Source organism: Sorex fumeus, unplaced genomic scaffold (genome assembly GCF_029834395.1).
Source record: "Sorex fumeus unplaced genomic scaffold, SorFum_2.1 ptg000037l, whole genome shotgun sequence".
In the NCBI taxonomy this organism is placed as follows: domain Eukaryota; kingdom Metazoa; phylum Chordata; class Mammalia; order Eulipotyphla; family Soricidae; genus Sorex; species Sorex fumeus.
Genome location: NW_026606094.1, coordinates 34,900,735 through 34,926,074, shown reverse-complemented (window position 1 = coordinate 34,926,074; position 25,340 = coordinate 34,900,735). Strand labels below are relative to the sequence as shown.

The window sequence follows — 25,340 nt, the reverse complement described above, 5'->3', positions numbered from 1 at the left end:
TACATCTTTATGGCATCACTTCTAAAAACAGTCACAGTGAGGAGTAGTTGCTATATGAATTTTGGAAGCAACACACAAACATCCAAACTAAAGCAATTTTTTGTTTAATTTTAATCATTATAGCACATATTCTGTTTATATTCTTTATGCTTCACTTATTTACAGCTTTGCAACAAATCAGTCAGAGGTGATCGTGTAAAATAAGGACTTTTTAACTCATTCGATCTTTGGGTTAAGGCTTCAGACAGGATGAGTTGAAGATGCCTTGTTTCTTCCCCACAATGTGTAGAACCTCAGCTCTGATGACTGAAATTTTTTCAGTCTGGCACTGTTGAAGACTCCATCACTCATATGAATTTGAGCTATAATGCTGTGATAATATGACAGCTGGGCTCTGCTGACACCCAAAATCACAGACCCATATATTTTGTCTCCATGTGACTTGAGGTTCTCACATTATGGTGGCTAGATTCCAAGAAATATTAATAAGTAATGCACACACAACACTACTTGGTTTCTTTTTAGATAGCATCAGAAGCCTGATGGAACCACTTCTTCAACTACCAGCTCACTACAAGCCACTCTGAAGACCAGGCCAGGTTTAAGGGTAGGAATATTCATAATGGAGGAGCATTCTACCCACTTATACAGTGGAGCACTGGAGAGAGACACTTAGAATTTTGCTAGAAAACTACGACCAGCTGCTGTACATTTATTTATCAGATTTGAAATTTATTTAGGAAATTTATCAATTATATGGGCTGAAGCGATAGCACAGTGCGTAGGTTATTTGCCTTGCATGTGGTCAACCCAGGTTCGATTCCTCCAACCCTCTCGAAGAGCCTGGCAAGCTACCGAGAGTATCCCACCCAGACAGCAGAGCCTGGCAAGCTCTCCGTGGCATATTCGATATGCCAAACACAGTAACAACAAGTCTCACATGGAGACGTTACTAGGGCCTGCTTGAGCAAATCGATGAACAATAGGAGGACAGTGCTACAGTGCTACTAATTATATGTCTATTTTTTCTGACAAGATATTTTTATTGTGATTAAATTATTAAAATATAGTTATTTATTGGACTGGAATGATTATTTTGCCTTCAGATATCAGTTTAGCAAGATATCTATTTAAAAATCAAACATCTGTCACTTGAGTTCAATTTTGCTTTGATGTTTGTTATATGATTTAAAATGGGGGGGTTATTGGGGTTCTTCATGGTAAAAAATAAGTATTGGTAAAGGGAAATGTGTTTGATATTTGCATGACTGAGACCTAAACCTGAAAGCTTTGTAAACTTTCCCACAGTGATTCAATAAATAAATAAATTAATTAATTAAATAAAAAATAAAAATAAATAAATAAAATGGGGGGACTGGAAAGATAGTACAGTGGGTAAGGTGGTTTCCTTGCATGCCATCTCCCAGGTTCAAATCCAAGCACAGTATATATGGTCTCCTAACCTCTGTTAAGAGTTGTCCCTGACCACTGTCCCAGAAAAAACAAAAATTGGCAGAAAGATTATAAGCTATTCCAATATACTAAAGATAAAGCATGTGGACATATCATTTAAGAATAAAATAATAATGAAATATTTTCTTAAAATTTTTGTTATGGGTTGGAGCGATAGCACAGCGGTAGGGCGTTTGCCTTGCATGCAGCCAACATGGCCGCCCCTCTCGGAGAGCCCGGCAAGCTACCAAGAGTATTCGATATGCCAGACACAGTAACAACAAAGTCTCCAATGGAGACGTTACTGGGCCTGCTCGAGCAAATCGATGATCAACGGGAGGGCCTTTACTTTACTTTACTTATTATTATCATATAGTTATTCAAACTCTAAATTAATTTTTGATGCAAATTACCAAATAGACATTACATAAAGAATTAAAGTGCATATTATTCTTATTTTTTCTGGACATTAATATGTCAAAACAAATCTTTATTTGTCAGTATCCCTCATATAGATATGTGAGACTTGAATTATTTTCTTTTTCTCTAACCATTTAGAAATGTCTAGTAAAATAGTAATTGTTTCATTTGTAATGTAGTATTTAAAATGCTCTAGTTTCAGGGACACAGCAATAGTACAGTGGGTAGGGCATTTGCCTTGCACGTGGCCAACCCAGGTTGAATCCCCGGCATCCCATATGATTCCCCAAGCACCACTAGGAGTAATTCCTGAGTGTAAAGCCAGGAGTAACCCCTGAGCATTGCTGGGTGTGACCCCAAAAAAGGAAAAATAATATGTTACAGATTCTTTGAACATCTTTTAGGATATCTGGTGTACATTAAGAGCAAGATAGTATTAGTGTGAGAGACTTCTTAATGGACGAGTCTCATTTCACTTAATTGGCATTATATGATATGCAACGATTCGCACACATTTAAAATAACCTGCAATAGACTTGTAGCATGCTGAAGGGTCTACTCAAGGCCCAGGGAGAAAATCTTTTAGAAATATCTACCATTTTTACATTACAAACATTTCTTTAAAGACCACATGCATCTGCCCACATTGGTAAACTAAGTTCCTGTTCTCTCTTAAACACAGGAGTTCCTATTGAAAACTTTCTCCATTTCACACTAAAATTAAAAAGTGCAGCCCAGACTGTTAATACTAGTGATGTCTTGTAAATTTAAGCCACATTACTCAGGCAGAAATTCCAGCTGTTAAAACATAGATAATAGAAAGCCAATGTAAGTTGTGACCAACATTCTCCATAGGGTGAAACACCAACATTACACATTCCTTGAACCTTAAACAGGATTGCTTTGGGGTCATTGATAATGTCATTGTGCCACAAGTTTTCTGGTTGGTTTACTGGTGAATTCATTCCACTTCATGGAAGAAAATTACATTACTCGCATTTTAGTATTTTATTGGATTGTGCACTAAATTAAACACTGCATTTAAGACCACAGTGAACTTTCAAATTAATGTGTGAAACTTCATTCTTGAACTTAGAGTAATTTTGAAGTTAGCCTTATCTCTGCAAAGCAAAGCAATAAAAATTGTAATCTGCCTGCCTTACTTTATCTTAAAAGTACCATCTAACCGATGATGCATTTTATTTTTTTAAATTTTTTAAAGTGTATGGGTGGTGGTCATTAGTATCTTAAAATATAATTGAGTCCAAGTAAAACAAAATCAATATCCTTTATATGATTCAGAATGGGTTGAAAACAGAGTATAAAGGTACCCTTTATGACAGAAGGAACCCTCTATGTATAGTTATTTACCTTAAATCCAAAAGATTTTAGACTGATATCTGACAGACACTGTAAGTCAGCAGATTTTAAGCTGGAAGATGAGAGAAAATTCACGTTCCAAAAATAATTCTCTGAAATCAGCAAAGAATTAATGATTGAAATTGGGAAACTGTTTAAGAGACCAATGTTAAATTGGCAGAAGAATAAGTTCTTAGCAAAGCCAGCCAGGTGTGACTCCAAGACACCCCCCAAAATTTCTAAATCCCCAGTAACATAAAAAATATTACAATAGTCTTAAAATTTAATAATTATCATAATGTATAATCTAACTTCATATTTTATTCTATTACTATATTAGCTTACTCCTGGGCTATCAGTAAACCAATGTTAATGAAATAACTGTTTCTTCTTCTTTTTTTTAAAAATACTATTGGGCTAGATTTTTTTATTAGCTTTGTTAAGGAATAATTCACAAATGTATACAATATCTAAGTATAAATTGTGGCTCTTCAAGTCTATTTTCTCCTTTGATCATGTATCTCACCTGCTTGTCTCTGTATTTTTTTGCTTTTTCTCTGCATTCCTGCTCTGGAGAAGCTTATGTTCTTTCTTGAACAGATACTTCCTCATCCTTTCCCCTCACAACTTTCTAAGCAAGTCTCATTCAATAAAACAATCTTGTTTCACACACACAAAAAAGTATAAATTGTGATTCTTTGATGAACGTAAACATTGACACGTATTTTTAAATTAAAAAATTTGGTATGTGTATTTCTTTGCTATAAAAATAAGTTTTAGTATTTTATTAAAAATTTCTTTGCAAAGTCTAATTCATTTATATGTTAAACAGAATTGTGTGTTCAGAAATAACTAAAAATTCCAGGACGAGTCTCGGTTCTTCTAAATGGTTTTCAAGTGTTAGATTTGCAAGTAACATTTTCTGTTGAAGTTGAAAACACTGATAAGTCAAATATCTGGTACCTCAGACACACACTAAATTTGCAAATCAACAGTAGCTGAAGAAGCATAGGCTACACTTAGCCTTATGAAAGTTTTCAAATTTTCTAAAATTCTGACTTATTTCACTTCATAGAACTTGGCAATTCTTTTGATCTCATAATTTATTTAATTTTTAACCTGTTTCATTTGCTTTACAGGTTTTTTTAAAAACTTTATTTAAACACTGTGGTTTACAAAGTTGTTCATAATGCAGTTGGATTGTTACGGGTATTCAGTGTTCCAAAACCCATCACACCACCAGAGTGACCATTTTATTTTGACCAGGGAAGTTCAGTCATTGTCTCCATTTTCCCAACAGCCACCCAAGCCTGACCCATTGGTATAATATATAATCAATTTAACAAAATAGTTAAATTGCTTATTACAACTAAATGACTAATGAAATTACAAAAAAATATGTTAGTGAAAGAAAATTTCTAAAAATTGTTATATCACCATGGTGTCATTAAGTCCTTATCTGGAGGTTTAGTAAACTGTGTATTGCCTGTTGAGCCTTCTGTGTTATTTTTTTTAATGAGCTTAGTTGACTTCTGTGTTACTTTTCCACCTAATTTGGTGTGCTCCTATTGGGATGTCAGTATTGTGGAATTTGGGGATCTGTAGAGCAGAACCCATTGATGATTTTACATGGTCAGCTGTAGGATGTGGGTGTGGCTTTCAGGGCTTCCAGAAGTAGTGCTCTAATACAAATAGTGTTTTCCCCTGTAATTATTTATAATATTGATTTTTTTTGGTGTGGGGATACACCCAGTGAAGCTCAAAGATTTCTCCTGGCTCTGCACTCAGTAATTACTCCTAGAGATGCTCGGGAGGCTATGTGGGATGCAGGGGATCTAACCGAAGTCTGCTGCATGCAAGGAAACTCCCTACTTCCTGTACTATCTCTCTAACCCAATATTGATTTTTACTGGCACTTAGTTCCAAAAAATTTCATTTTACCTTGTTTGTTTATAATTTACTTGATTAGTAAAGAGTTTTAAAATATAAGAACATTCAGAAAAATTTCTGTGGTTATGTGATCATAACCGGATTCATTAAAGTGGGCATTTCTCATGAAAATTATTATTAGGTACAAAGAAAGACTGAAACATTTCTTTAAAAACATCATTGGTTTACATGTATTTAAGAATTTTATTTATATAGTAGTCATTAATTAAATTATTAAATGATCATAAGCAATGATGTAAAAATATAAATGACTAGAAATATGTCTTATGAATTATTAGAAATGTTTACCATTTTATTTATAAATTGGTAGCACTGCATTATAGCACTGTCCTCCCATTGTTCACGGATTTGCTCGAGCAGGCCCAGTAATGTCTCCATTTTGAGACTTGTTACTGTGTTTGGCATATTGAATATGTCACGGGTAACTTGCCAGGCGTTGTCATGCAGGCAAGATACTCTCGGTAGCTTGCTGGGCTCTCCAAGAGGGGCAGAGGAATCGAACCCGGCTCAGCTGGGCTGGCTGCGCGCAAGGCAAATGCCCTACTGCCGTGCTATCACTGTGCTATTCCAATGCACAGTGGTATAAATTAGTAAGAATTTATAATGGTCTGGGTGGAAAAGTGACCCATTTCTGTGTTCACTGAATTTTCTTTTTTGTGATATTTTTTGGACGAATTTTCATCATTTGAAATATGTGACACATTTCAGAATAATGATTTCCGCTGGATAAAATGATTAAAAACTGATGATTTTTTTAATCACATGCACACATTTTGGAAGGAGTGAGAAACTTATTTAGATCTGTAAATCCCATGAATTTATTTTTAAAGCTTGTTTCACTTCTAAATAACTTGATATTATTCACTGGTAGCTTATTTACAATACCTATACTATAAGTAATCCTGGTTTCATGTTTTATCTAGGCAATTAAATCCTTCTTAAAGTTAGCAGATCCATAATGGTCTTTCTGGTTTTTTTCTAAGGACCCCCTGTTTCACCTGGAGTCACACAGATCTGAGAGAGGAAGGGGCAGATGTCCTTTTGATCCCAGTTCTTCCTTCATCTCCACATTGATTGGTAATTATCCTTGTCACAGGCATCAGTTGTAGTCTATTGGTTTGAAACAGATTCTTTTGGAATTTCTTTCTATGTACTTCTTTGTGATATCACTTTATTGGTCCTGGGAGCAATGATATTGCATTTCAGGTCATGCTAACCGGAACCAGTTTGACTCTAAAATACAGTGCAGCTGTGATAAACTATGTGTATAACAGTCTGAAAACACAAATTGCCATTTATATTTTGTGTAATAATTGTATAAAAATTGTTCAATGAAAATTATTGTTCACAAAATGAAAATATATATGAAAAAATTAACACATCCTAATTATTCTTATACTTAGTCTGAAACTTTAGAAGAATTTTACTCTTCTCTTCTTGGACCCTGTATAATCCATAGAAGTTTTAGTTCATATATTAATAGCTACATCAGGGTGTTAGAATAATCTGTCTCAAATCTAGATTTCAATTTAGTTCAATCTAACTTTGATTAGGTAACTGGGAACCTTACTAGACACGATTTTAAAATGGAACACTTGTCAAATTCTTCTAGCTCTGTAGTGGTATAAAGAGAGATCAGTGAGTTAACCAGTATAAAACTGAAGAAAGCAATTCCTGACATAAAAGATAGCTATTATTGGGGCTGAAGCGATAGCACAGCAGGTAGGGCATTTGCCTTGCACACGGCCGACCCAGGTTGGATTCCCAGCATACCATATGGTCCACCGAGCACCCCCAGGAGTAATTCCTGAGTGCAGAGCCAGTAGTAACCCCTGTGCATTGTCAAGTGTGACACAAAAAGAAAAAAAAAGATAGCTACTGTTTAAACTCATCAGTATACTCAGTGTTGAGAGTTATGATACAGGAATGGCATATATATGCAAGTTTCATCTTTTACACTTAGAGTAATATACCTTCATTGGGTTATCCTTTTGAAGATGTAAATAGAAAGTGTAACATGTAGACTTCCTATTCTCAATAAATTACAAAAATTTACCACTCTCCTTTGATGATAAATCAACATATATAAATTTGGAATTAAAGTTAGTACAGATAATGTCTGTGCATTATAGAGATTATATTATTTCCTGGACTTTTTGCTTTTGAGCATATGTACAGCTGATTTTGAAGAGTTTTGCATTCAGTTTTCTAATTCCCATTTCTGTTCTGGTATTCAGATGAAATAAATAAAATTTTGTGTGTATAGCACCCAAAAGGAGAGAGAAAGAACAAAAGGGAATTCTCTGCCACAGAGACAAGGTGGGATGGGGGGATGAGGGTGGGAGGGATACTGGGACCCGTGGTGATGGAAAATGGGCACTGGTGGAGGGATGGGTACTTGATAATTGTATAACGAAACCAAAGCACAAAAGTTTGTAAGTCTATAACTGTACCTCATGGTGTTTCACTAAAAAAAAAAATTGTGTGTATATATATGTGTGTGTGTGTGTGTATTGGGGTATATTTACAGAGAAAAGTACTATGTTCTGTTAAATAAGAAAGGTTTTGTTTACTTTACCTTCAGCATTTAGAACAAATGTAGAGGAGAATTTGATAATTTGGTTTACTTTTTCAGGATCTGGAATAAAAAAAGATGGAATTTAATTTTCAAAAAAAATTTAAAGAAAAATATTGCTGTAAGAGAACCTAAATTTCTCTACTAATCCTTGTGTTTGTGTGCATGGGTGTGTATATGAGTGTATAGGTGGATAACATTTTAAATAGAATAGACATGTTTAAGTCGTTTTAGGAATCAAAGCTTAGAAATGGCACTTCTTGTAAAGAGCAGATTAATAAAACTCAGAAAAATCCTGGTAAAATAGCAGCACTTGAATTAAAATATATGATTGGTAAAAAGGTAAAGGTAAAGGCCCTCCCGTTGATCGTCGATTTGCTCGAGCGGGCCCAGTAACGTCTCCATTGGAGACTTTGTTGTTACTGTGTCTGGCATATCGAATACTCTCGGTAGCTTGCCGGGCTCTCCGAGAGGGGCGGAGGAATCGAACTCGGGTCGGCCATGTTGGCCGCTTGTAAGGCGAACGCCCTACCCACTGTGATATGATTGGTAGGTTTACTTAATTTCCCTGTAGTGTTTTTAGTGCTTATTGTAACTTCTTAGATTTAATATTTGATAATATCCAGAATAAATTTCTTCTCATATTTTTTACACAGACTACAAATATTGACTGAATGTAATACTTCCATTCCTAAACAAACAAAAATAAATTTTGGAAGTATTTATAAATATAAATGGTATTGAAAGATGAACATGTTTGCCACTCAAAGCCTCTTTTACAGACCACAACACTCAAAAGGAGAGAGAGAACACAAGGGATTTCCTTGCCACAGAGGCAGGGTGAGATGGGAGGGATGGGGGTGGGAGGGATATTATCCATGGTGGTGGAAAATGGGCACTGGTGCAGGGATGGGTATTTGATCATTGTATAATAGAAACTGAAGCACAAAAAATTGTAAATCTACAACTGTACCTCATGGTGTTTCACTAAAATTAAAAAATAAATAAATAAAAAATAAATAAAAATAAAAATTACATAGGAAACAATATTTTCAGAGTAAAATACTAAGTTTATTAGTAGAGAGCTAGCACTATTTTGAATCTTTTATTTAAATTGTTAAAAGTAATATCTTCAGTCTGCAGCTCACCATTCAGCCTCCTAGGTACTTGTTTATGAATGAAACTAGGAATTTAAAACTAAACTTTTAAAGAGGCGAAATATTACTGGAGGGATATTTCCAAGTGTGTTTCATTGAACTTCCAAATTGAATTACTCTAAAAATATTAAAGTGCTTGCCATCTGGGTGACTATTTTGCTTATTCAGAAGAGAAATCAAATCATAAGAGCCCTCCAAGCTAAACACAAAAGTTATAGAATAATCCCTCCAAAGAGAAGAAATGAAAATATAATTCTTCACATTCACCCACTAGCTTTCATCCCAAAAGTACCTTTGAGACATCATTGACTCACTGTGGATATGTGGCAGCCACTGGGATGGAAACCTGATAACCTATATGTGTAGCTATTCTTTAAAATAGAGGAAATAGAAATAATTCACTCAATTGAAAAAGCAACAGGAATTTGGGGTGGAAAAATGGAGCTACCTGAAGTGGAATTTGACAGGCTCAGTGTAGCTTACTCTGACAGGGTAAGAGTGCATTCATGTGGTAGTTTATGACCACATATGTGCTCTGCCAATGTGCTAGGACAAGGAGGTATTAAAAAAGAGAAAATGGTCATTTTTATAAGACTATTGCTTCTCCTTTGTTCCTATTATAGGTTACAACCTTTAATGTATTTTCACAGTAAGATGTAATTTCATGATTTAGAAATATTAAAAAACACAAAGTTGTAGCAATACTCACAAAACCAATGAGGGACCCCAAGGGGGGGTGGATCTTGCTTATAAATGTGAGAGAATGTCTTCCAATTACTTTGAATATAATTTTTATTTTTGTTAATTCAAATTTACTTAGTTTAAGATCACGTGGATTAAAAGTATACTGAAAATCTAAAGAATAAGAATTAAATGCAAGGGGAAAGGCAGTAAACATTTTTATTAAATTTGTAATGTGATTAGGAATAATCTGTCAGTAAGTTATGATTCTAAAAGAAAATAGGATTTAAAGAGTAATATAAACTCCTTATTTATATTAAGTATAATCATAAAACAATCAATTAAACCATATTTAATCAGTCTTGCTCTTGAAATGCCACTTTATTTTAACATAATACATCTTGACCAGCTTATGTGTTTCTATCTCACTTGTAATATTTCAACATGTCTATCTAAATGCCCTCCATATTTAAGCTGGCTTTAAGTAACTAATGAATGTAAGACATTACAGCTTAGTTTTATTTTTAATTTCAAATATTTTTTGGTTGGCAAACCACAATAAGCAGCTCCCAGAAGTTACTTGTGGCTCAAGGATCACTTACTGTCACTGGGGGACAATGTGGTCCCTGGGCTCAAGTCCAGGGTTTTTACGTGTAAAGCCTGAATTCTAACCCTATCTTTGTAAAAGTTTGTGAAAACAACAAATTATTTAATGAATTTCTATATTGTATGTCTGATCCTTAGTATATAACTTGCTATTTAATTATTACATTTTGTGACTGAACCAAGTCAATATTAATGAATTTTTCATCATGTTATTTTGACCAGAAAGGCAAAATTATACACTGGTGATTTTTATCATTTATTTTTGATGGAATATTGTAATTTTACTCTCCTTATTAAATTACCATCACTAACTTAAGATTTTGCCCTATCTTTCATCCTCTTAAATCTATTGTCATTTCTTTTAACATTTCTTTGTGTCACAAACTTGTATTACCTGTTCTAGGTGTAACTTAATGCTTACCTAAAATGCCTTAGGTATGCTAATGTACATGCTATCCATTACTAATATTTGAAAGAAAGTCACTTTGGTTTGTCATGTAATTTTTCACACTTTGAAAGTTTGTGCTTTATCTGGAGATCTTTTTTACTGTGCTTCCCAAATCAGCAATAAAAAGGAGAAATACTTGATTATCACATGAGGCATAGAAAACTAATGTGATATTTTTTCTTAATTTAGTAATTAAAATATGTATTTCTTAAATAGTAAGAACTCATACAGATTCACAGATCATTCAAAAATAAAGCTCTTGCTGGATTCCATAAAATAGGACTGTAAAATAGTTTAAATTCAACTTTAATTATGCATTAAACTTACAATTATTTGTAATGAGTAAGACTACTATAAATATTGCCAAAAGTCAAAGGAAAATTCTTATTACCTTTCATTATCAGTTTAGATTTTGAGGGTTGAAAGTAATGGGCGATAAAAAGGGCCATCCTTCATTGAATTAAAATAATAAATAACCTAGGATTCTTGAAGAGTAAAAGGTTAAGGCATCCTTTTATTCATATAAGTACTATATATATTTATCTTTATTTTAATAATTTTTGCCCCGGAGTGGTTTTATGAAGTCATTTTTTTCTTTATTTCATTTCATAGATTTTTATTTAAATATCTACCTGAACTATCTAATATGTTCATTTGTTAATTCAATGAACTATTCACTAATTGATTATTGATTATATTAAGTATACCACACATTGTTCACAATATAGGGGAACAATAAATTTATAAGACACTTTAAAAAAGGCTTCTTTCTAGTGGAGTTAATGAAATACACAGGGAGGCAATTAAGCTATAGTTGGATGATCAAAATAGACACGAAGACTATGATGGTACTCTGAAACATGACAATAATAAGTTTATTTACAGAAGGTTTATGGAGAGAAAGGACCATTGAATTAACCCAGTCACTAAAATTGATGGATATATAGAAGGTGGAACGGATGCACAAAATTTTAGGCAATCAGCAGTGGGAAAAAAATGGGTAAAGACTACATAAATTACTTGGAAATCTGTCTGAAACCATGCGGAGCTCAACAACATTGTCATGGTCCAAGAGAAGAGTTGGGACAAGGGTTTTAGTTTCTTAAGATTTCCAGTGCAGCTCTGTTTTCACAATTCTGTTATCTGTACATAGAGACTATTGTTGACCATGACAATGATAAGTTACATTCACCTGTTAAAATATCCTGCAGATGTGCTTTATTTCTTTAAATTATAGCCACATTGGCCATCTGAAATCACCATAAATCACTTAACATCAGAAGCTAATTCTATTAACAATGAAAATAATATAGAGCATTAAAATTAAGCTGATTATTTGTATTCATAATATTAAAACACATTGTTAACCAGATAAATATGCAACTAAGATAAAAACATGCATCAAATGACTTATTTCCTTAGGAATAGGAAATTAATAAGTTAAAAGGCTATAATTTTATGATTAAGCATTTTGTTATTTATAAGGAAAATATAATGTTATTATATATTATACATTATAGTGTTATTTATAATGAAAATTTCAATGAAAATAAGATTCATCCAGATATTATTTGTGTACACTGTCAAATAATAAAGTATCGAGTAACGTATTTTCTCCAGTTACACCAAATGATTATGACTTTAAATATTTAGAACAGAAATTATGTACTTTCTATAAATATGTAAAACAAAAAATGACATTGATGATTTCTGTTCATATAACCACTGTTAAGTACACTTTTGCCTAGAGCTTAATCTAATCTAATCTATTATTTTGAATTAATGGATATCTTTATATTTTATATACAAATAATTTGCTTAATATAATTTTTATATAGTACAATGAATCGATTTTATTCTTCACACTAATATGATAGAAGAAGAGTCTGTGCTGAGGAAAACATAATATTTCCAACAGAAACACATTTGATTAATTTCACATGGTTTATAGAACTTATGCCTGTATAACATACTTTGAAGTTTATTTCACACGGTTTTTATTGTGTTATTTGAACTGTTCACAGAGGATTTTCTTTTATATAAATACAAAAAGGGAAATTGGGTAATATCAGTAATATCTATCTCTTTGTGTTGATAACCAGCCTGACTATGGATTTATTTGTAATTATTGGGGTGCCACCTACTGGCTCTCAGGGGTACTTGTTCGGTAAATTTATGGCATTAAAGAAAACGAACTTTGGGGGAATGTTCCGAACATCCAACCTACCTTATGTTAGAAAAGTAAATTGTGTTAAATATAATTTTACAAAATTCTCTTTATATTTTATATGGAATATATAATAAAGTATTAAAATTTCAAAACAAAAATTAGAAAAACTCATTCTGGTTTTTAGTAGTTAATTAGTTCTTTTATGGACAAACTGATTCATTTATGTCATAGAATTGATCCCTGAGGACTCTCCATTCAGTCCAATCTTCATCTCCAAAAAAAAAAAGAGACAGACTTGATAAAAGGATTAAATTTAGACCTGTATATAATTTTTATTGATTAACCGATTGTTATTCTTCTACTTTAAATTTGTCTCTCTTCTCTCACTGTCCTTTCTTTTTCTTGCCTTTTACTAATCTTTTTTATATTGCATTATAAATACTATTTAAAAGTGAATTCATATGATAGTATTGTTTTATTGTCTGTTTTCTGTTAACAATCCATATGAATTTTTATGAGAAAAAATAAGGAAAGAAAAGAAGAGAAGTTTCATGTATTTGTCTTTTGTTTTTATTATTGTTTCTAAGGCACAGTGATTTGCAGAGTTGTTCAGAATAGTTTCAGAAGTACAGGTTTCAATGCTAATCCATCACTAGTTTCAACTACTCCACCTTTGCCCCTAAGTTTTCTCCTAATCCCCAGCCTGTCTTCTTAACAGCCATACAAGTTTAGATATTGTAATTTTGGTCTCCTAATTAGACTGTTATTGGCTTGTGGTTTAGATATATACAAATATATACAAATACACCACTTCTACACCACTGGTGTGCCTTATATCCCTGCCCCCTGCCCTGGTTACCTGCTCTCTGCCTTTCTTACTTCCCCTTGATTTCTTTCCTCATTTCAATAATCTTGTTAGCTGACGGATGGCTGGAGCGATAGCACAGCGGTAGGGCGTTTGCCTTGCACGCAGCCAGCATGGCCAATTCGAGTTCGATTCCTCCGCCCTTCTCGGAGAGCCCGGCAAGCTACCGAGAGTATCCCGCCCGCACGGCAGAGCCTGGCAAGCTCCCCGTGACGTATTCGATATGCCAGACACAGTAACAACAAAGTCTCCAATGGAGACGTTACTGGGCCCGCTCGAGCAAATCGATGATCAACGGGAGGGCCTTTACCTTTACCTTTACCTTATTTCAATAATCTAGGATCCAGGGTAATCTAGGCATCCCCTATTTGATACCTCACATTCCCTCCCTTATTCTGTTATTCTGCTGACCAAAGGTAATGAAAAATAGTTTCTTATAGCTTCATTTATAAAAACATTATTTTCTGTAACTTTTTTGTTCAATTTATATCTCATTTTTCTATTTCTAAATCTGGTCTTACGAAGCAATCATTTTCACTAATTGAAAAATTGAATCAGTTAACTCAAGTTGAAAAAAAGTTCTTTACAATGTGTTCTATTAAGAACTCAACGGTTTTCTCTAATTTTACAACTGTAATAAGTATTTACTAAAGTTTTTTAAAAATTACCTTACTCTTTAATATTGAAAGAATTTTTAATGTAAATGTAACATCTGTAAATATGATCTCAAGTTTTAAAATTCTGTTTACATTTTTAAAAGTTTTATGTAACTCTTAAAATTTAAATTTCAAAACTGCTTACTTCATTAAATGTATTCAATTGAAAATAATGAACTTTAAGTCTCTTAAATTTCAGAGCACATTTAAATACCATGTGTACACACACATATGCCTATACCTCAAATTTGGCAAAAACAATAGTGCATTCAGTATATCATCATCACTATATTTTTCTTAAAACTAACCAGAATTAATTGATACTAATTAGGAAAATTACTTTACCACCCGTAATTGAAGTTGCCTTTTCCATTGGTTTGCTGCTAACATTTGAATTTTGGCCAAAGAACTTTCTCCTTGGGCTAGCCCCTAGAGCAATATGTACTCAGGGAGTGCTGCCACCCCTGAAGAACACACTATTTCTGTATCATCCACAAAAAATGACTCCAGTTCCTTACTCTATGCTGCACAGGATCAGTTTTTCAGGAGTTCTAGTCATTTCCTCTATTACCTTTCGATATTTTAGCATTCTTTTTCTTTTTTTTTATAAACTGTTGTAATGTCTTTCTTTTGGACTTCAAAAACACATTACCATTTTTCAAGAGCCTGCATAGTTTAGTCATTTCTTGGTCTGACTTATGTCTGTAACCATCACCACATATTGCAACTTACTTTAGTGGCATTCTGATTACTGCCTGATTAAATTATGAAATTTTATATCATTCAAATCTAACGAAGCCACAAACTCACAAATTAAATGACGACTAATTGGATTACTTACAACTTCGTCAGACTTTGTGGTTCCCACATTCACAATACATTTAATGGGAACAGTTTCTTGTTATAAGAAGGATTAGGGATTGGAGTTATAGTACATTAGGTAGGGTACTTGCCTTGCATATGACTGATCTGGGTTCGATCCCCAGCACAGATAGCGTTCCCGAATTCCTCCAGGAGTGATGCACAGAGTTAGCACAGTGCCAGGAGTATGTCCTCGAACACGGCTTGAAATGGCCCCCAAACAAATAAAAAAAAGTTAAAAACACTGGGGTTGTCACATATATAATACTTATAACAATACAATAATAATAACAATGCCTTGATGCTTAGCATTAAGAAGAAACAACAAAATAAGATGAATCCAGGCTATTTGTTAATACTCAGATAGGTCTTAGTATATTCTATCTACTCTAAGTTTTTTTTTTTTAATGTTTAATTACCCTTGTGTGCTTTGCTTATTTGTATGTGAAGAAACTGGAATACAGAGAGATTAGGTAACTTACCCTGTGTTTACCAAGCTAGTGCATGTAAAGTCAGGATTGAAGTCCTAGTTATCTGACTATAACATATTTGCCCATAACAATAATGTTTCCTAAGGTCATAAGCACAGTAAATTTATAGTTATGGTGGATAGTTGTCTTCTAAATCAGAAACAACTACTGACTTATTTTGAACAATTTCCTCGAAGGTAGTGAATTGTTTACTGGGCTCTATAGTGACTACTGGAGCAGAGATGCTGCGATCTTCCGGAGCATGGGACGACTGGCGCATATTCGCACTGAGCATGACGATGAGCGCTTGTTGAAAGGTAAGATTGAGGGAAGAAAAGTATGAATCTTAGATACAAGTCTAGAACTCATAGAAAATTTCCCAATTGAATAAAAAGTATAACAGTAACATAATTTATAAATTCTGCAGATTCAGAATTTTTATTTCCATTTTGATTGCCTTATTATAAAGCTTACATTCATAAAAATTATTAAATATTAGGCTGGGGGTGACATTGATAATACAGTGCGTAGGGCACTTGCCTTGATAATACTAACCCAGGTTAAATCCCTGACACTCTTTATTGTTTTCTGAACTTGACGGGAATGATCCCTGAGCACAGAGCCAAGAGCAAACCCTGAGCTCCTCTTGGTGTGGCCCATAAAACAAAGTCACAAAAAGTTGGACTGGAGAAATAGCTCAATGGCTGAGCATACGTTTTACATGTTAGAGGCCAGACTTCAACCCTGGCATCACATAGTTCTCTGTGCCCTGCAAGGGGTTATCATCTCTGGGCATGCATGACTCCTCCTAAAAAAAATTGAGAATATTGTGACTGGGGTTGGGGTGAGGAGAGATAGGGAAGTAATTTGGACCACTTGCAGCTGTACTCAAAGCGTAATCCTGCCTCTGTGCGCAAGAATCATTTCTGGGGGTGCTTAAAGGATCACCTATCATGTTTGAGGGTCAAACCAGATTTTTGCCTTATGCAAGCCCAGTGTTGTAATACCTAAACTGTCTTTATGCACTGTAGCGCTGTCCCCCCATTTTTCATCGATTTGCTTGAACGGGCACCAGTAACATCTCCATTGTGAGACTTGTTAGTTTTTGCCATATCAAATACACCACAGGGAACTTGCCAGGCTCTGCCATGCAGGCAGGATACTCTCAGTAGCTTGCCAGGATCTCTGAGAGGGACGGAGGAATCGAAACCGGGTGGGCCACGTGCAAGGCAAACCCCCTACCTGCTGTGTCTTTATAGTCTCTAAAAATTATCTTAAAAGTAAATATTTATATAAATAAATATATATATGTATATAAGAGTAGAACTCTCATTTTGTCACAGATATTATATATATTTCTCTTATTAGCTATTATAATTTATTTTTGGATGAATTCATTATTTTCCTGTACTTGTTTCAATAAGATAACGTTGAACATTATAGACAAGTAAAATGATCAAAACCATAGTTATTGTTCACTGATATAGACTTCTGTAAGCAGTACTAAGAATATTGGTATACTGGCATATCTAGAGACAAAAGTCTTGGAAGTGAGCATTTTCATCATTTAGTCCTATTTATAAACCTTTAGCACACATAATGATTATTGGCAGCATGTTGTTGAAGTATTTGACATACCAAATCAATAAAAATCATTAAATAGCATTCCTTAAATTATAAATACGAAGAAGACTTCAAATAAATTTTGTACTTAAATTGGTCTTCTATGAACAAGACTGGTAGATAATTTATGAATTGTAAATTAGTATGTATTAATAAGCTATATATATAATCAGTGTGTAATGCCCTTATGAGTTTGTGAGAACAAATAAATGGTAATTGTTATCATAGTGACCCAAATATGTTCTCTGAATATATTTAAAGTCTAAAATAAATGTATAATACTGTTTTTGCTTTAAGTTCTTATTTTCTATTTATTTTTCTCCTACTACTTTAAAAACTGCTAACTTATAAAATAAATGGATATAGCTACATGATTTTAATGTTTAGTACAAAATTTAAAGTAAAGTGTTTCCTCACATGATTACTTAAACTTAAGAATATGTGATACCATATGATATATAATTATTATTGGAATGTAAATTTCATTCTATTTTTACTTTCATAGAACCAAAATTTGTGGGTTCATATATGATCCCTGACAATGAAGATAGAGATGACAACAAAGTGTATTTCTTTTTTACTGAGAAGGCTCTGGAGGCAGAAAACAATGCCCACGCAATTTACACCCGAGTTGGGCGACTTTGTGTGGTAAGGATTACAATTATTTACAGTGTATTTGCTTATATCATAATTTATTTATTGACATATCTTTGGAATTTTAGTAGGCTTTTTTAAAGTATTTATGGTATTGTTTTGGTTTCTAAGAGTGATTTTTACATAACTAATCCTTATACTCCATAATTGTGAAAGTTTTATCTTAAGTAGCTTTGCATTTTATATGACATTTTACTGTTTTCATAGCCATGCTGAAATAAAGTTTAAAATTAAACTGTATTTCTTGCCATGCAGAAGTTTAAAAAGTTTACTTTCCATTTAAAAAGTTTATATAATCAGATTGTTTCTTTAGTTTATAGTCTTAGTAATTTATAAAAGCATTTCAATATTCAGTAGGTCACTTTGTAGCAATAATGTCTGTAGATTAACAGATATTTAGGTAGGTTATTTGAAAACATACAGAACCACCGAAGTATATACTGAGAGAATTATGATAATGGTGAAAAGGTAAGTCATTTTTATTGAGGAATAAATCTCAGAAGATATGTATATAGTACATATATGTATATATTACTATGCATGTATGTATATGCACATATGTATGAATTGTATATATATAGTAAAAAGAAGGAGTGTATATATGCCTTTATATTTATTAGTTAAAGATGCTATTTCCCCCAATTATGATATATAGGGACCATTCCTTAAAAATATGACTAATAGTAAAGTTGTTCCCCTCCCTTCTACCCTTTAACCCTTCCCCTTTGTAAGCTCAATTATATGGGGCAACTGTCAGGGTCAGTCACATTGACTAAGTTTTTATTCCCTTACTATGTTTTTGTATACTTCACAAATGTGAGATCATTCTATATTTGTCCCTTAGCAAAATGCAAGATATGTTTTCTTATAGCTTAATAGTGCAAATATACCAATTTCTATATATGATCATCTGTTCTTGGATGTGTGGGTTGTTTCCAGATCTTGGCTACTAAGCAAATGTCTTTTCAAAATTCTGTTTTGAGATCTTGCAGTAAATAACAAAAAGTGGAATTTCTGGGTCATACAAAAGACCAATTATTAGTTTCTAACAAGTTTTACTACTGTTTTTCCATAGGCGTTCAACTAGATTACATTCCCACCAACAGTGGAAAAAGGGTTCCTTTTCCCACATACCCCTACCAGGCATATTTTTTTTTAATTTAATTTAATTTAATTTTTGTTTGTTTGTTTATATATATATTTTATTTCAATAAAAATAGTTCACAGTAGTATTACAGATAATATTCAAACACCAGTCCCACCACTGAACAACTTCCTACCACAATAAGAGGGAAATGTGTGAAGGTTGTTGTATTTTATCCTGGAGACATTTAAACCCGAATATAAGAGAATACGAGCAAGCATGTTAAAACCAAACAAATGTGTGCCACTTTTAAGTAAGTAAGTGAAATAGCAGTCCAGGAAATTCTGTGTCGCTCTCTTCCGGGAGCTTTATTTATAGTCTCTGGCTGGGTCTTGGTCATTGATGAGGTTACATGGCAGGTGGGATCAGGGCGAGGCACGGCAGTTTGTGGGTGTGACTGCCAAACTCCTAGAAAACTGGGGAGCTGGAGGGAGGAGTTCCTATCCAAGCAGGCTTGGAGATCTCAGTCACGGGTTCCCACATAACTGGATTTTTCTGCTGGTCCTCTCTAGAGTGAGGTTCATCTCCTCTGGGTGAGGCTTGTCTGAGCATGTGTAGAGTGCCTTTGAGCATAGCTGCAGTTGGATTCCGGAGTTTTTTGGCTGCCAGGGTTCTGCTTGGGGCAAGGAGGTAAACTCAACCTGCTCCCCTCCAAGGGGCCCAGGTGAAGACAGCCTGGCGCAGGGTCAGGACATTCTGCCCCAGGCATGGTTTTTTATACTCTTTTTGATGTATGGCAATCTCTCTGGTGCGAGCTGAAATTTCACTGTTATTTTGATTTGTAATTTCCTCGCACTGTAGCACTGTCCTCTCGTTGTTCATCAATTTGCTCGAGTGGGCCCAGTAAAGTCTCCGTTGTGAGACTTGTTGTTACTGCGTTTGGCATATGAATACGTCACGAGTAGCTTGCCACTCTCAGTAGCTTGCCGGACTCTCTGAGAGGGACGGAGGAATAGAACCCGGATTGGCCGGTGCAAGGCAAAAGACCTACCGCTGTGCTGTAATCTCCTAATAAGTGATAAAGAGAACTCTTTAAGTATGTCTATTGGCCATTTGTTGTTTTCTTTGAGGATGTGTCTGTTTAGAAACGGTCCCCATATTTTTAAGGGGTTGGTTGTTGTTTGATTTTATTAAGTTTGCAAGTCTATTATACATCTCCAAGATTATCCCTTTGCCAGATGTGAAGCAAGAAAACATATTCACCCAGTCAGCAAGTTGTCTTTTTATTCTAGTCATCATTTATTTTGATTTACAGAAGCTTCTTAATTTGATGTAACTCCATTTGTTTACATGCTTCTGTTGTCTTCACCAATGGCACTGAGTTATTGAAAATACTGATGGAGTCAATATTATTCAAGTTCTGTCTGTGTTTTACTTGATCTTTTTTTTTTATTTGGGTCTAACTTCAATGTCTTTAATTCACTAAGAAGTAACTTTTTTGTATGAGGTTAAAATAAGAACCCGGATTCTCTTTTTGGGGTGGAAGGCAGTGTTTCCTAACACTTTATATTGAAGTTTTCCTTGCTTTACTCTATGCATGCAATTCCTTCACTGACAATTAGCTGTTCTTATCAATACCTGAGGATCACGGTCAAGGTTCTCAATTCTTTTACATGGAGAGAGATGCTTTTCAGTACCATACAACTTTTATTGTTATAGTTTCATAACTATATGAATTTATTAATTTTTTGTGGGGAGGGTTTGGAGCCACACCCAGGAGTGCTCAGAGATTACTTCTGGCATGCTAAGGAGACTGTATGGGATGCAAGGGATTGACTTCTGGTTCATTGTGTAAAATACAATCACCCCGTGCTATGCTATTGCTTCAGCCCCCTTATAAGGTAATTTAAAGGTGGCAAGAGATGTCTCTCTCATCTTCCTTTTCCTTATGAATGCTTTGGCTGTTCAGGAGATTATTACTCTATATGAATTTCATCAACATTTGGGCCAGGTCTTTAAATAATTTGCATTGAAATTTTTATGGGATTATATTGCTTCCATATAGTACTTTGGATAAAATGATCATTTTTAACAATCTTCATCCTTCTAATCCATGTATAGGCAGTGTGTTTCCTGTCCTTATTATCTACAGTTTCTTTAAATATTTACAGTTTTCTTTTACTTTTTCACTTCTTTGTTAAGTTGACTCCTAGGTACTTGAATTTTGGGGGTGCAATTACAAATGAGATTTAAAAAAATTCTCTTTGACTTTATTCTTTGTGTTTAGAAATGCCATTAGTTTCAGTGTATTGATTTTATAGTCTCCCAACTCACTCTAAAGATTAACTGATAATAGGAGGGTTTTTTTGTTTTATTTTGTTTTGTTTTGTTTTAGTTAAGTTCTTAGGGCAGGGGTTGGGAAACATTTTTTCTGCCAAGGGCCATTTGAATATTTATAATATCATTTGTGGACCAAATAGTGAGTCAACATGGAGATTAAGTATTAGATAAAGGGCCAGACCACATGATTTTATAGCCGGTATTGCTCACAGATCAGGTATTCCTCATCCATGATTTTGAGTTTTCCGGGTATAATATTATGTCACTGTATCACTGTCTGGGCTGGAGCGATAGAACAGTGGTAGGGCGTTTGCCTTGCATGCAGTCAGCCCCACCAAGCCGTGTTCAATTTCTCCACCCCCCTCGAGAGCCTGGCAAGCTACCAAGAGTATCTCGTGCACAAGGCAAAGACTAGCAAGTTACCCGTGACGTATTCAATATGCCAAACACAGTAAAAACAAGTCTCAAAATGAAGATGTTACAGGGCCCACTAGAGCAAATCGATGAAAAAATAGAGGAGAGTGACAGTGATCACTGTCACCACCCTCCCATTGATCCTTGAATTATTCCAGCAGGCGCTAGTAACATCTCTATTTCTCCCAGCACTGAGATTTTAACAGCCTCTTCTTTTTCTTTTTCTCACAACATTTGGAGGCTCTTTCAGGGTCAGGGAAATGAGACCTGTTGTTGTTACTGTATTTGGCATATTGAATATACCACGGGGAGCTTTCCAGGCTCTGCCTGCGTGGGCGGGATACTCTCGGTAGCTTGCCGGGCTCTTCGAGAGGCATATATTTATATATTTCTTTCTATGATTCATTGCCTACTGTCTGAACCCCATCAGATATGGGTTAGTGGTTGTGGAAAATGGGTAGGAAGTGTCTTATAATGTGTCCTGAAAGTGGCCTGGAGCATAGTAGTGGAAGTCGGCTGCCGGGACTGGGTCCCTGGGGGTGGGGAGAGTTCTCACCCACCCCACAGCCTGGTACTGAGTTCCAGATGATATTATGTCATCCGCAAAAATGGTAGTTTGATTTCTAAAATCATTTCTTAAAATAATAACAATAGTTGCCATGACACAAAGGCCATTATTTAGGAGAGAATATTGGAAAGTCAGAATGTGAAAATTTAAAAAAATATTTTATAAATTTAGAAGTCTGATTAATTTTTATTGAGTACAATAGCTTACAATGCTATAAAATCAGTGTTATAGTTGCAGAATTACTACACCAATCTCTTCACCAGTGTTTCAAAAGTCTTTCGCCATTAACTCATAGACCATCTCTCCCACCCAAGCCTGCTCAGTTCCCAGTCATTATAATTTTAAATAGTAACATATAAGAATTATATTAAATTTACACATCAGACGAAAAGTCTAATTCTTCATTTTTATGTCTAATAGTACAAAATCTATTGCTGGTAAAAAAAAAACTATTAGTAATCTATTTACCTGTTCTTTATCTTTTACAGAATGATGTAGGTGGACAAAGAATACTGGTGAATAAGTGGAGCACTTTTCTAAAAGCGAGATTGGTTTGCTCTGTACCAGGAATGAATGGAATTGACACGTATTTTGATGAATTAGGTAAATATTATTGACAGTCACGGTCCTCCTGTTGTTCATCGATTTGCTTAAGCGGGCCCAGTAATGTCTCCATCGTAAGACTTGTTGTTACTGTGTTTGGCATATTGAATACGTCACGGGTAGCTTGCCAGACTTTGCCATACGGGCGAGATACTCTCGGTAGCTTGCCGGGCTCTCCGAGAGGGGGGAGGAATCGAACTCAGGTCAGCCATGTCGTCTGCGGGCAAGGCAAACGCCCTACCACTGCGCTATTGCTCCAGCCTAGGTAAATATTATTAAGAGAATAAAATTTTCCTCTTTGATCTATATTCTCTAGAAGCGTTGTAAGCTTCAGTACTTACAAAAGGAGTTGTCTAAAATACTTGATTTCTACTGAGTTAAAATGAGTTCCTATTCTTTTCATTTGGCCAGATTAACTTCCTTAGGGCCAAAGAATAATACAGTGTCAGAAAGAAGTCCCTGTCCTTAGTTTGTAGTTGTTGCCTTTGATTCTTTCCTTGAGGGTCAGCCAGAAACCACCCTATCCAGCCAAGTCTTAGTCATGGCTAGACTGAATATGGATTTTCATCTGAAATTCTCTAGTGGGCTCTAAGATAATTTATGTTGATATATTCTCTTGACCTGCAAAGAAATTTAAAATTACCAAGTATTGCAATTTTTTTCCCTAGAGGATGTTTTTTTGCTGCATACCAGAGATCATAAGAACCCAGTGATATTTGGACTCTTTAACACTACCAGGTGAGAAATGTATGCCATCATTATAGACATTAGAAAGCAAAAGATTTCACTTCTTCATTGTGTTATAACTTAGAAATATTTGGCTTCTTGGCCTTCTAACTTTCCATGTTTCATAAGTCACAAATTTATCTTCATTCTCCAGTATTTTCACTTGTACTTTCATTTTTAAAGTCATATTTTTTTAAACCCAGGTCTTTGTTCACTTTTATTTGAGATTTGCTCAGTGTCTTTCTGTGGTAAGTATGCTTGTCTCTTCTTCCTCTAAACTACAACAGAATTGTTTCTGAAACTATTTATAGCCAGGAAGCAGGTGATCAAATAAGAACTAAATAAACAGGTACGGAAACCTCCCCGCACTTCAGGCTGTCAAGTTTCACCACTGTTTCATTCTTTGCTCCAACTCTGGCTTGGTTCACAGGCCCTGGTTTGGTTTGCTGGGGCTAATGATAGATTAACCATGATGCCTCAGCAAATCCTTTGAAATTAGAAAAACTGGCAAGCATTCATTCTTTGGCCCCTCCTGTTGTGTTCTTGGGAGACTCACTGAGCTCTGCTCAGGCCGTTATTCTGCCCCTAAGGTCAGTAGTCCATGATTGGGGGGACTCAGGGAAACTTATGGGGTCCTGGGGTTGGATTAATGTCAGCTGTGTCCAAGGAAGCACCTTACCTGCTCCAGCATGTCTGCACTCTGTATATTCAGATTTCCGTTAGTTTTGTAAAAGCATTAAGGAAAACAATTTCAGGAAGTATCAAGTTAGCAGAACATCCTAGGCAAGTTTCTTTAATAGGGTGGATAGAGACGGTATACAGACTGTACTATGCATAGAAAGACATTTGCTGGTTCTTTGAGATGTACAGAGGCCCCTGAATTAAATGGTGGGAACACAAGAGATTCACCAACATCTGTCCCCATCTCAGTAGGCAATTCGACTTAACTGTGATTACTAGTAATAAAGGGAAGTCACATACCTGGGATCCACTTACCTCAATTCAGCAGTAGTAGTGGGTAGAAAAAGAAAGATCAAACTTTTGCTTGGAAGCAGTAAAATTCCAACAATTTATATTGACCAGAATGCTCAACACCATTGAGATCTCTCCAAAATGCCAAGCAAGGCCACAAAATGGCCAGTCTAGTTTACTGCCTGTTAGCTTCATGTATATCTCCATTCTAGGGTTGGTCTCCACCTGCTGCGTTTCATTTATTTAATTATATATTGTTGTTTATGGGCACAACTGGCAGTTCTTAATGCTTCACTCCTGGTGGTGCTGGGTCCCATTTGCGATGCCAGGGATGGAACTCAGGTCGACCAAGTTCACAGCATGCACTAATGCATTGTACTATCTCTCTGTGTTTTAATTTTTGTTCTTAAACTGCTACCTTGAGAGCTTGTTTCCATCCCAAACCTAAAACCCTGCCCTAAAGCTGAGCCAAAAAAATTAATTTTGTACTACTTATTATGAATAATGGGCTGGAACGATAGCACAGCGGCAGGGCATTTGCCTTGCACGCAGCCAATATGGCCGACCTGAGTTCGATTCCTCCACTCCTCCCGGAGAGCCCGGCAAGCTACTGAGAGTATCTTGCCCGCATGGCAGAGCCTGGCAAGCTCCCCATGAGGTATTCGATATGCCAAACACAGTAACAA

General features: G+C 35.0%; 1 protein-coding gene across 1 annotated transcript in view; it reads left to right on the top strand.

Moving 5' to 3' along the window:
- SEMA3E (semaphorin 3E) overlaps positions 1-25,340 on the top strand; it is a 249,595-nt gene that overhangs the window by 184,456 nt on the left and 39,799 nt on the right. The window contains exons 5-9 of the mRNA XM_056118137.1: positions 6,165-6,258; positions 15,868-15,987; positions 17,799-17,941; positions 22,842-22,956; positions 23,625-23,694. Coding sequence (XP_055974112.1) covers positions 6,165-6,258; positions 15,868-15,987; positions 17,799-17,941; positions 22,842-22,956; positions 23,625-23,694 — 542 coding nt within the window. The remainder of the gene's footprint in view (positions 1-6,164; positions 6,259-15,867; positions 15,988-17,798; positions 17,942-22,841; positions 22,957-23,624; positions 23,695-25,340) is intronic.